The sequence below is a fragment of the Sceloporus occidentalis genome, unplaced genomic scaffold (genome assembly GCF_023333645.1).
Source record: "Sceloporus occidentalis isolate IW3139 unplaced genomic scaffold, rSceOcc1.0.p SCAF_14, whole genome shotgun sequence".
Taxonomy (NCBI): domain Eukaryota; kingdom Metazoa; phylum Chordata; class Lepidosauria; order Squamata; family Phrynosomatidae; genus Sceloporus; species Sceloporus occidentalis.
Genome location: NW_028316994.1, coordinates 18,726,398 through 18,739,153, shown reverse-complemented (window position 1 = coordinate 18,739,153; position 12,756 = coordinate 18,726,398). Strand labels below are relative to the sequence as shown.

Sequence of the window (12,756 nt, the reverse complement as noted above, 5' to 3'; positions counted from 1 at the left end):
CTAGGATTAGCGGGCTGTTTCAGGACAGGAACGGAAAATCTGGATTGATCAAAAGAGAGGTACTGGCCCTTAAATCCTTGGTATGGGCTACAGAAGGAGAGCACTGTTTCTTCTTGTTACATTTGAGCTGATGTACAATGAAGGCATAAAAACACCACTGCTCCAGAATTAATTCAGATATTCTCACTTCTTTTATTTATTTGTGAGCAATCCAGTGCCCATTCTCAAGGATTCAGAGACAATTACAGGTGGAAAGGATTCACAGAAGAGGGCAGATGAACAGAGCTCCAGGCGGGAACAAGGAAAAGATAAAGGAAAAAGGACATTTGGATATATCGAATGCATATGAGCCAATTCATTCTTACTATGATTTGGTGGAGAAAAGAGGAAACAGTTCTGGACCCATTGTTTCCTACAGTCAAAGTGAATCATTCCCTTAAACAGCTGATCATTTGCTCAGAAGTAAGACACACTTTTGTTTGCCCTGAGCTTACTCTTTGGGTAAGTGTGCGTCAGAGTGACTCCCTCTTGAGGGGATGTCCATAGGTCAGGAGCCCTGGGTTCTCTGCTATAATTTAACTCTCCCCCCGCCCCCCTTTCTCTAGAAGAAACTGACCTCTCCAATGGAGCCCAAGGCCTCTGTCCTAAGAGAGCTGGGTCTCCATGAGTAATGCTTTCTGGAGAATCACTGAAGTTGGAAGGGGCTTCAGGGGGACATCTAGTTCAGTCCCTCTGCCATTTTTGTTCAACAATCCATGTTTTCTGTCATAGTGAACATATCATGACTTCTCCGGTAACAAACTTTTGATGTATGTAAACTCTATCCTTTGGCTTTGATTTCCCCTAGTTCAGTCATGGATTTAATTAAGCAGAATTAAGATGAGCATGAGGGAATAATTAAGAGGCAGATCACATTCATTGTCACCGAAGACAGTTGTTGCAAGGATAAGGAAGACCCCCACCTCTCCAAATTTTCTCAAGTCTCCTTTGGCCCAGGCATTGCTCCAGAAAAAGGCAAGCTCCGAAGAAGATTCCTTAGAGGGTTTGGTACCCAGAGTGTTTCCGCCGCCGTCCGACTAAGAAAGCCACGATGACGATGAGGATGAGGAGGCCGAGGATCACGCCCACCACGATGGGCAAAGTGTTTGAGCGCCTCTGCTCCGGACAGACCTCCGCTGAAAGAAGGATCAAAGAACGAGTGAGGAGGACACATATTGGATAGGTAGAAGAGAGCAGAAGAAGATACACCCCACATTCCCAGAAGACTCGGTTTGTGGATTCAAAAGGGTGGTTGGGGAAAAGAGAAAGGCAGGGCTTCTAGCTGGTCTGTCAAGATTGGTTCTTGGCTCATATAATTAGAGAAGGAACCCTGAGAGCCAGTGGTTTGAGTGTGGGTTTAGGATTCCTGGGGATTGGGATTCAAATCCCTCTTCAGTTATGGAATCTCACATGGAATCCTGTGTTGGGCAAGTCCCACTCTCTTAGCCTTAAGAGTAAGGCAATAACAAACTTTCTCTGAACAGATCTGGTCAAGGAAACCAGGAGAAGCAGAGGGGTGTCATGTTTGAATGTTGGATTTGGGAGACCAGGATTCAAATCCCCATTCAGCCTAGGTAACTCGATGGCTAGCCCTAGTGCAGTCACCCTCTCTCGGCCTCAGAGGAAATCAATGGAAATTCTCCTCTGAAGAAGTCTCAAGAACCAACATGGTACAGTGGTCTAAATGTTGGATTAGGACATCAGGAGACCAGGGTTCAAATTCCATTTGGACATGGAATCCCATTGGGTGGCCTTGGGTAAATCATACTCTCTCCGTCTCAGAGGAGAACAATGGCAAACCTTTCAGGAAATCCTCCCAAGAAAACCGTATCAGTGCTAAATCTGTAGCTCAGGCCACTCCTGATGCAAAAAGCCATATAGTATTTCCATTAAAGTAAATGTGAAGGTTGTAGAGAAACTGGGCACCCTTCCCTATGCCACCATAACTTGCTTAGCGGGCATTTAAGAATCCAGATTAAGCCATGATAGGAGGGAGCAGAGAAAAAGAGACATGCCCACTAAATTGCCAGGTAACCCAAAGCCAAGCAAACTGTGAACTGTACAGAGGATGAGAGTGAAGGCCCACAAAAGCATTTAAGAGGACATTGCTTGCCAGAAAGAAACACGGCACACCAAGGTAGCTTTGGAAACTTGAGAATAAAAGAACCCTTATTAGGAGGGTGGGAGAACACATACCTTCCCCAAATTTCCCAGCAGGCAGCCCAAAGGCCTGGATGCGTTCCCGCAGGACGTTCAGGCGAAAGCCTTCGGAAAGGGCCAGGCTCCGGTTTCGGCACTGGTAGGAGTGGCCCAGGTGGACCTCGAACTCGTGGAGGGAGGCATTGCCTGCTCCAAAGGACCTCTCTGGAAGGACAAAGAGGTGGCTGAAACAATTGGTCACCCTGCATCCTGGCCTCTGTTTTCCTGACTGATGGACCGGGTGAATTATTTATGGAAGACATGGTAAGCTCACACCTCAAGTCCCTCTGAAAATTAGTCCGAAGAAAGGGTTAACTTTTAGGAGCTCTGAATTCAACAAAATCTCTATTCCACCTTCCTGCAATCGTTTAGTTTGGAGGTGCACACCAAATGAGTCCAAAATTTCCTCTTGTGGACACAAGTTTTGCACTTCTAAGAAATTGGATGGCAGGCGAAAATTCAACCCATGCAGCATCCACTTTCCATCCAGGCATTTCAGGTCAGGGAAACATGGACACACAACAAGCCATATGTGGAGTACAAATAGCATCCCCAAATATAGAGCTGGCTATCCTCCCCAAACGCCAACAGCTGCCTCACCTGTTGCCTCTGGGAACTGGTACGTCAGGTTGGCTTGAATTTGGCTCAGGTAGTAGGTGTTTTGAGTTTCGTTCTGGGAGAGAGAAAATGTGGATTACTTCTTTTTTTGACACAACTGGGCACCTCATATACTTCTTGTATGTGAGGAAGTAGACCCAGTCGATTAAAGTTGATGCTACAGGTCTACCTGAAGGTTCTTCAAGGGCACCATTTCACCCCATGCATCTGAGGAAGTAGACCAAGTCTATGGAAAGTCCTTCCTGGGTACCATTTCACTGCATGCATTGGAGGACGTCTATGCCACAACTTCTTTCGCCCATTAAATATCGAAAGTGCTACAAGATCCCTTTGCATGCTGATATTCCAGGCCAATACGTCTAGATCACACAGGATTTTTTAAATGGGATTTAAAACAGGGAAATCCCACAAAAGGGGATAATTTTCACATGACATTGTGGGCTTTGAGCATTAATGTAAAAATAAACTGCACAGAAAGAGGACAAGATGCACTACTTTTTACTTTTGGGATTCTCCCAAGAGTAAAAAATGGCCGGTTTTGTCCACTTTCTGTGCGGGTTATTTTCATAGTAAAGCTCAATGCCTGACGTTGTATGAAAAGATCCCGTTTTTGCATGGGATTTAGGCACTTAGCCTCCCGTCTGATAAACTCTAACTCTGAATTCTGTTCTTAAGTTTGCAGCAGTTGAAGTAGGCTGAGGATAATGGTGGATGATGGTGGGAGCGGAGAGAAACTAGAACATTTTAAAGTCCCAAAAAGTGGGACAGCAGAGGTTTAGTTTGGACCGTTCTTGCCAAACTGGGACACTTGGAGGGCATGGACGCTTATGAATGGGATGCCTTGGCATCTGCAGAAGGGGTTGGGTTGGCTGCGTGGCAAAGCGCTTTGGCAGAGCCTGTCTTTCTTGCCTTTGGCTCCTGAGTCAGATTGTGACTCATGGCTCGCTCCCGCCGTCAATGAGTCCCTATGGAAATTTGCCCGGCTTTGGAGGAGTCATCATCATCATCACAACTCCAACCGCACCCCTGGCACTTTGGACGCCATGCATTTTGTACTGTGGATGCAGGGAGGATGTCTGTTTGGGGCACCTGCTGTTTGTTTGTCCTTTTAATCTTGCAGGGATGCAAAGCCTAGAAAAGTTCCTTTTTGGGGGCCCTGCCAGATGCAGGAATGATTGGAACTGCAGTCCCAAAAAATAATTTGGAAAAAAAAAGCCATTTCCTCCCCAAACCTGGGTATAATTTGCCCAGTTAAACAAGTTGAAGAATTCCTTACCTAAATATTTATTTTCTTAACCGACTCCTGTAATTTATTTTGGATTCATTAATTGACTTTTAAAATAGATTGCTCTTGTATTTGTTTTTCATAGATCTGCAACAACTCATGAAACAAGGTGTCTGTTTTGAATTAGTAATCCATTAAACAAGGCTTCACAGAGGCATTGCTGCTGTGTTAATCTGGAATATCGGCATGCAAAGGGATCTTGTGGCACCTTTGAGGATAATGGCGAAAGAGATAGAATTCAAAGATATAGCCGTGTTAATCTGCAGAATCAGTATGTAAAGAAATCTTGCTGCCCCTTTGAGACTCACTGAAAGAAAGAAATTGGCAGCGTGAGTCTACTTCCTCAGATGCATTACTGTGAAAGGGATTGTAGCATAAGCTTTCCTAGACTGGGTCTACTTTGTCAGATGCATGGAGTGAACTAGTGACTAGGAAAAAACAATTACACTCATCCCCCCATATCTGTGGCTTTGATATTTCCAGCTTTGATTATTCACTGGTTTTATTAATATGTTCTCTCTAGGAATATCTAGGTTCTCCAGTGCAACTCTATGGTCAACTTTAACTAAAAATTGTACTGAAAGACCTAGAGATTCCTAGAGAGACTACTTTACTAGGCCTTTGTAGCTCCTCCATCTCAGTTCTATGGTCAGTGTCTGTTGGACGTTGGTCACAGAGTTGCCCTGGAGGACCTAGAAATTCCTAGAGAGGACACTCTACTAGGCCTTTGTAGCTCCTCCATCGCAGTCCTATGGTCAGTGTCTGTCGGATGTTGGCCACAGAGTTGCCATGGAGGACCTAGAGATTCCTAGAGAGGTGTCCTCTCTGGTAAAAACATAGTGTTTTCGTTATTTGCAGTTTTCCCACATTCACGGGGGTCCAGTGCCCCTAACCCTAGCGAATACGGAGGGGCGAGTGTAGCCTTCCTCTCTGCAATGCTAGAAGTTTGAGGACTGAAGGAAAATTTAATGGCCTGGGAGAAAGCATTCCTGTTTGGTGGAGGGCCAATGCCCGTGTTTTGCCCCCACTTGCAAAGCTGCCCCCTGGTTGTCTCCTCTTTTCTTGGGGAGACTTTCTGGGAGAGCCGAGCGCTCCCCATGTGTACCTTGGTGAAAAAGAAGGAGAGAAAGCCCTCCGGGAAATGCAGGTTGAGCATGGCATCCTTGTCCAGGCAGGCCCCCGAGGCGTTGGTCTGGTTGGGTTGCAAGGCAAAGTCTCCCCAGACCTGGAAGAAAGAGAGAGCGAAGGAAGGAAGGAAGGAAGGAAGGAAGGAAGGAAGGAAGGAAGGAGAGAGGGAGGGAGGGAGGGAAAAGTAGAAGGATGAGAATAGCTTTCTTCAACTGGGTTGGACTTACAAATAAATCTAGTTTTATCAGGAGGCCGAGCATCGAAAGACCTTCAGAGAGAGGGAAGGCGGGATGGAATTGTTTGAATGCAATTAAATCAAAATAATTAAATTCAAATTTTTATTTCAGTTTCTCACATCAACCGTCACAACGAAACTCCTTCTTTCTCCTTTTTAAACTTAGGCTACGTGCGCAGATACACGCCGGTCTCCGTTGCTGGGTTTTGTGTCCCATTTCTGACCGAAATGGCTTAAGAAAAAAGGGGAACTGAGGGTCAAAATGCAATATTTTCCCCACAACAGACAGCTTTCCCTTGCAGCAGGTTGAGCTGTCCTGCTTCCCAGAATTCCTTGCTCCATTGTTGGGGGTCTGGACCCCACTTTTCTATCAAAATTTCCTAGGAAACTTTGGAAACCCCCCTCAATGAACCCGTTCGGTTTTTTAAATTATTGGGGGAGGCCCTGCTCTCTTCTTCGTTTTCCTTTTTAAGAAAGCTGCACTTTGTTTTAACTTGGCTGTGCTGCTGGGAAATGTTGTTTTCTGTGAATTTGCTATAACTTGTCAACAGAGTTGGGAAACATTCTGTGGTTTGGATCTCAACTCCCAGAATCCCCCAGCTATCACACTGGCTGGGGGATTCTGGGAGTTGTGGTTCAAATCATGGAATTCCTGCCTCTGCCAATTGATCCTGCTGCCCTCCATGAGATCCAGGATGCTGAGGTTGCTCCAGGGCCTGAAAGGAAGCTATGGGACTGTGTCTCTCAATGCCCCTTTACTGTATCTCAGGCGCATGGGACTGTACTTCACAATGCCCAGTTATCCCTGGTACAGAAGACTGCATCTTGTAATGCCCTGTTATCCCAGGTATACATAACTTTATAATGCCCCATTATCCCTAGTACACGAGACTGCATCTCACAATGTCCCAATAATCCTGGTACATGAGACAAATTCTTGTAATGCTCCATTATCCCTAGTACAATGCTCCCGCATCATATGCTGGCACCTTTTACGCTGGAAGCCCTGCACCATTCAATGAATGGCACACGTGCCCACGACACTCGCACAGCCATGTGCACAAGCCCCATTATCCTCAATGGGACTTGAGCACAGGCGGAACTTGCCTTACACGGCGGGGTCTGTAATGGATCCCCACATACGGCAAGGGACCACTGTACACAAGACTGCATCTCGTAATGCCCCCTTATCCCTGGTACATGAGACAAATCCTCATAATGCCCTGTTATCCTTGGTAGAGGAGACGAGATCTTGTAATGCCCCGTTATCTCATGTACTTGGAACCATACCCCACAATTCCCCGTTATTCATGGTAAATGGGACTGTGCCTCACAATGCACCATTATCTCAGTAACGGGATGGTATCTCACAATGCCCTCTTATCTCAGGTACACAGGATCATACCTCACAGTATCCTGTTATTCCTGGTAAATGGGATTGTACCTCACAATGCCCTGATATTGCCGGAACTGTAGCTCATAGTGTATACAGTATGGTATCTCGTAATGCCCCGTTATCCCAGGTGCACAGAACTGTACACAGAATCACAGTGTCCCATTATCTCTGGGACACAAGATGGTATCTCATAAGGTACACGGGACTGTACCTCACAATGCCCCTAACAACACCCCAGCGATCTCTCAGCCCCGTCCCCATACCTGTTGCTTTGCTTTCCCTGTGTAGCGGACCCTCATCTGCAGCCCCATCTCGGCTCGGAGGCAGACGTCCGTCTTATTCCTGACCACGTAATCGCCCACAAGGACGGAGGGCGTCAATGTGGGGTGGGGGGTCAGGGTGCTGTGGTGCAATGTGGTGAGAACGGTGGGTGCTGTGGTTCTGTTGGAGTGGGCCGTGGTGGGGGGCCGTGGGGCTGTGGTGTGGTTGCGTGGGTGGGCCGTGGTGTTGTGGGGTGAAGGGGTGGGATGGGGTTGGTGGGACGTGGTCTGGTTGTGGGGGTGGACTGTGGTCTGGTGCTGGGTGGTGTGGGCCGTGGTGTTGTGATGGGGTGAAGTGGTGGGTTGGGGTCGGTGGGTCGTGGTTGGATGCTGCGTGGTGTGGTTTTTGTGATGGGCGGACGTGGTGCGATGATGGTGGTGGTGGGATGTGGTGTGCTTTTGGGGATGGACTGTGGTGTGGTGTGGTGTGGTGTGGTTGGTCAAGGGGCGATGCGTCGTTGTGGAGTGCGGCGACGTGGTGGGTGTCGTTTTGGTAAAGGAGGGCACCAGCGTCACCGATTTGTTTCTGTGGGGGCAACGAAGGCCGCCTGAGCCCTCATCCTCTGAACACAATGCGGGAGTCAGGAACCGCGGCCCATTTGTGGGGAGCAGAGGCGCCTCTTCTTGCGTGGAAGTGTAACCTGGACAGAGATGCAAAAAGAAAGCGCATCAGATGACCAGTGCCCTGGCCAAAATGGCTGCGGAAGCAGAGAAAGAGGCAAACGCCACCCCAAAGTCCGCACCATTCCTGCCTGGATTAGAACTGGCACCCATTGGGTATCTCTTTGCGTACAGTCAGCCTTCCGCATCCATGGATTTTTTGATCCACATGTATCCAACCATCCAGGGCTTGAAAATATTCCGCCCCCAAATATAAATTCCAAAAAGCAAGGTTTCATTGTGCCCTTTTACTGTATATACTCTTGTGTAAGTCTAGAAATTTTAGTCAAAGGATTGACCCAAAAAACCTGAGTCGACTTATCCATGGGTCAATGTAGGTCCTATGCTTTAATTCTTATGAAAAAGGAACCATCCCCCGGTGAAAGGCAAAAGTCTAATCTCTCCTGGAAGCACTGACCCCCCTCATTCTCTCATCTATCCAGCCTAAAACTGGAATTTATTTGCCATTATTTTCCTTTGCTTCATGTCCCTAAATTTTACCCCAGACCTATCCATGGATCATATCAAAATCCATACTTTTGGCCCCAAAAACTGCCCTCAACTTGTACATGTAGTCGACTTATAGTCGAGTATATAATGTATATTAGGGTATATTAGGGGCACCATTTTGCTATCCGTTGTATATAATGGGACTTGAGCATCCAATAATTATCCAATAATGGGACTTGAGCATCCAAACTCCTGTGGAACCAAACCAAGCTAATACCAACAGCCCACAATAACAACAGTAATATCACAACATCAACAACCCTATTGCATATAACGGGACTTGAACATCATGGATTTTGGTATCCACAGAGGATCCTGGAACCAAACCCCAGAGGATACCAAAGCCCCACTGTAATTATCATCATCATCGTCATCGTCATCAATCCCATTGTATATAATGGGGCTTCAGCATCCACAGAATTTGTTATCCAAACCCCAGCAGATACCAATGGTCCACTGTCTGATCTTTTGATCATTGCTTTTAAGATGCACTTTGTTTTGTTCTAAGCTGTGAGCTGAGAAAGGTGGGATAGCTATCGATCAATCAATCAATCAATCAATCAATCAGTCAATGGACCAGTCACTATATATTTATCACAGAACTGGGCTTCTCAAAGGGGCCCAGGGAGTGTTTTTCTCTTGCAAGAACCAGCCAGGCCTCGCATCCACCAGAATGACAGAAATAACAATTGCGGTAGTCAAAGGATCACTTCTGCTTTGGGAAAACAGGAGCTTCTTATCTTAAAACATTGCAGCAATTGCTTTGAAAAGTTAATTCCTATTTTTGGAGGCTTTGATGGAAAATGGGAAGTCTGGGGTGTGTGCATGTCGGAGAAGGAAACACGGTTTTGGGGTCCCCCTGGGGTCCCAGATCTTTACTTTCTCACCTTCAGGGGTGCAATATATCATAAGGGGTTGAGTGTTGGACTACGACTCCAGGGTTCGAATCTCGGCTCAGCCAAGGAAACCCACTGGGAGACCTTGGGTGATAAGTCACATTCTCTCAGCCTCAGAGGAAGGCCATGGCAAACCTCCTCTGGACAAATCTTGCCAAGAAAACCCCATGAGAGCTGCCCCTTAGGGTTGCACATAAGTTGGTAATGACTTGAAGGAACACAACAACAACAAATATTGTACGCACCCCAATATAGTTCAGTGAAATCCCCCAATTTCTAACATGGCAGTGACTTAAAACTGAGCATTTAGAGACAACGTTTCGACATCCAAAGAAATCAGCAAAAAGCAAGAAATATTTGGACTCTTAAGGGGTGAAAGATTTCCAAAGTCTCACCTTCTTCTTGTTGTTATGCATCTTCATTTCTGACTTATGGCAACCCTAAAGTGATCCTATTACAGAGTTTCTTGGCAAGATTTGTTCAGAGGAGGTTTGCTATTGCTTTCCTTTGAGGCTGAGAGAGTGTGAGTTGGCCCAAGGTCGCCCAGTGGGTTTCCAAGGCCAAGCTGGGATTTGAACGCTGGTCTCCAGAGTTGTTGTTGTCCAATATACTCACATTACTGCCCCATGCTGGCCGCCCCCTTTTCTTTGGACACCTGAATCCTTTTTCTGAACTCTCTGCTGAAGTTATAAATAGCTCGAATGGTAGTAATTCAGGGACGGAAAAAAAAGTTAATTAGAAGGGTCCTAATTAATATTTGGGTTGTATAACATAGTGGTTTGATATCATAGTGGTTTGAGTATCAAGACTGTGACTCTGGAGACCAGGGTTCAAATCCTTACTCAGCCATATGGCAAGATTGGATAAATTGACGTTATTTCATGCGAAGTGAAAATGTAGGGAAATATATAAAAGACTGGGAACAGATTGTGGAGTTTATCACACTGGGGCTGATTTCGGCATTAAAGGGAGATTAAAGCGCATCTACAGCATCCCACGAATAAAGAGAAAATGGTGAGTAATTGCGCAAATGCTGATCACATTCAAAGTGCTATTGGAAATGCATTGTCCCCAAAATCCTGAAAGTCAGAAGGTGTGCATTAATGCTTGTTTGTGACTGCTTTAACGGTGGATTTTGTGCAACACCGTGTGAAATCACACAGTGTACATTTTATGTTTTTAGACTGTGAGCCGCTTTGGGTCCCAATTTTGGGAGAAAAGCGGGATACAGATTAATATAATAAATAAATAGATAGATAAAATCCCACCTCGTCTGCCCTCTTTTCTTGCTCTCCTTTTCCCAAAGACCCAGATCTCTTCCAAAACCCCAAATCGGTCCACCTTGAAAGGAAGACAAATTGCCACGGAGGAGGAGCGGAAAAGAAACCAACCTGCTGCAAGCAAGACCGATCCGGTGAACCAAAGCAAAGACCACGGTGTGCGCTCGGGGGTCCGCATCTTTCCGACGGAAGATGCAGTTTCTGATTCTGGACGGTTTGCCTTTCTTCTACCAGTCTGGGAAGGTTCTCCTCTTCTTTCTCCTTCGTTGGCGAAGAAAAGGAAGGAAGTGAAACTGGCGCTCTCTGCAAAACGGTGACTCAGTTTTGGGGTCTGGATTACCACACACCACAGAGGCCCATGGGATCGCGCCAGGAGCCCTTCCGCCTCGTGGTTCATTGCTTGACATGGCCTCAGTGGTACGGACCCAAAAAGGGACCCAAAAATGAGAGTATCGTCTTCTTCGTCCCAGCATCTTCATTGATACCTTTGGCTGATGCGCCAAGTGCTCCCTTACCTAGAGCTATAGGACCCAAAAAGGATTGTTCATGCGCTGGTAATGTCATGGATGCACTTTCTGCAATGCACTATACATTGGGCTACCTCTGTATCAAGTTCGGAAACTTCAGTTACGGTAGGCCATCCGCATTTGCTGGGGTTAGGGGCACAAAACCCTTGTGAAATTGGGGGGACGGGACCTCAAACCAAAACTCAGTGGTTTTTTTGCACCAGAGAAAACGCTTCTCTAGGCATTTGTTCTCCAGTGCAACTCTTTATGATCAACAGCGGCCAGACATTTTTCATTGAACTGCGCTGGAGGACCTACAAATGCCTAAAAGAAATGTCTTCTCTAGGAAGATCTAGGTCCTCCAGTGTGTTTTCTGCAGACGTTGCCCATAGAGTTGCGCTGGAGGACCTAGAGATTCCTAGAGAGAACATATTAATTAAATCCATGGATACTCAAAGCTGCAAAAGCCAAAGCTGCAACCATGGAGGGCTGATTGTCCAGACTGACTATTTGGTCATCCAGGAGTAATCGTATCACACAGTATTAAAATCACTCCACCTTAAAGGTCATAACCAAGCTACCCAAAGTGTTGGTTATGACCTTTAAAGCCTTTCATGGTTTGGGTCCAGGTGACCTTTAGGGCCGCCTCCTCCCATATAATCCATCCCATATGCTCAGACCCTCTGGCGGAATTTACTCCAACTGGTCAAGACTAGTGTCCAAAACACACTGCAGAAATAATCCAGTTTGAGACCACTTTAACTGCTCTGATTCAGTGCTAGGGAATTATGGGATTTGTAGTTTATGGTGGCAGTGTCTGTGCATTATGGTTGGCCAGTAAAGACCTCACTTTTAGGTCAGTCATAGCATGCTCTTTCTGAGGTATGCTCTGCTTTAGCTGTATAATAATACTACAGATCCAGAGTTCAGAGACATAGGTCCAAAACACATGGCAGAAATAATTCGGCTTGAGACCACTTAGAATCCTGGAATTGTAGTTCATTTTGGCACCAGAACTCTGATAGAGAAGAAGGCTCAATGTCTCATAAAACCACAGTTCCCAGAATTCCCTAGTATTGATCCAAGGGCAGTTAAAGCGGTCTCAAACTGGGTTATTTCTGCAGTGTGTTTTGGACCTAGGTTGGCAACTGTCAGCCAGGAGACTTTCTTCAGTCTCATTCACACCACATAAAAAACCGGTTTTCAAACCAGTGTAAAACGGTTTAAAGGGTCCTTATCCGCACTTGCACAGAATTGCTGGCGCTGTTTGTTGGAGGGGGCACAGTGCCCAACCCAGTTAAACCCGATCTTCCCCACATCTTTTTAAATGAATTGGTTCCGCGCAAGTGTGAACGTGCTGTTGTTGGATTCGGTTCCCAGTGGCACTGTCACCCCTGTGATGCAACTCCATTTTGAATTGATCCTATCGATGAATGTGAACGCAAAGTGGATTAAATTGAAACGGGAAGATTCATGTTGGAAAACCTACAAATACCTAGAGAAGTGTTTTCTCTAAGAACATCTAGGTTCTCCAGCACAAGTCTATGGTCAACCTCTGGCAGAGTTGCGCTGGAGGACTTGAAGGTTCCTTGCCCAGGCTGATGGGCTGTGTTAATAATAATATTATAATAATATGTTTTATTTATAGACCGCTATTCCGCGATGATCATAGCGGTGTACAGTA

General features: G+C 46.1%; 1 protein-coding gene across 1 annotated transcript; it reads right to left on the bottom strand.

The window, feature by feature from the left end:
* Positions 1–172: 172 nt before the first annotated feature.
* CD68 (CD68 molecule) lies at positions 173–10,811 on the bottom strand. The gene is made up of 6 exons (XM_089481076.1): positions 10,678–10,811; positions 7,164–7,861; positions 5,247–5,366; positions 2,839–2,911; positions 2,236–2,403; positions 173–1,175 (listed from the first exon to the last, which is right to left on the bottom strand). The coding sequence occupies exons 1-6, from the start codon at positions 10,742–10,744 to the stop codon at positions 1,036–1,038; spliced, it is 1,266 nt and encodes a 421-aa protein (XP_089337202.1). The 5' UTR covers positions 10,745–10,811; the 3' UTR covers positions 173–1,035.
* Positions 10,812–12,756: the final 1,945 nt, after the last annotated feature.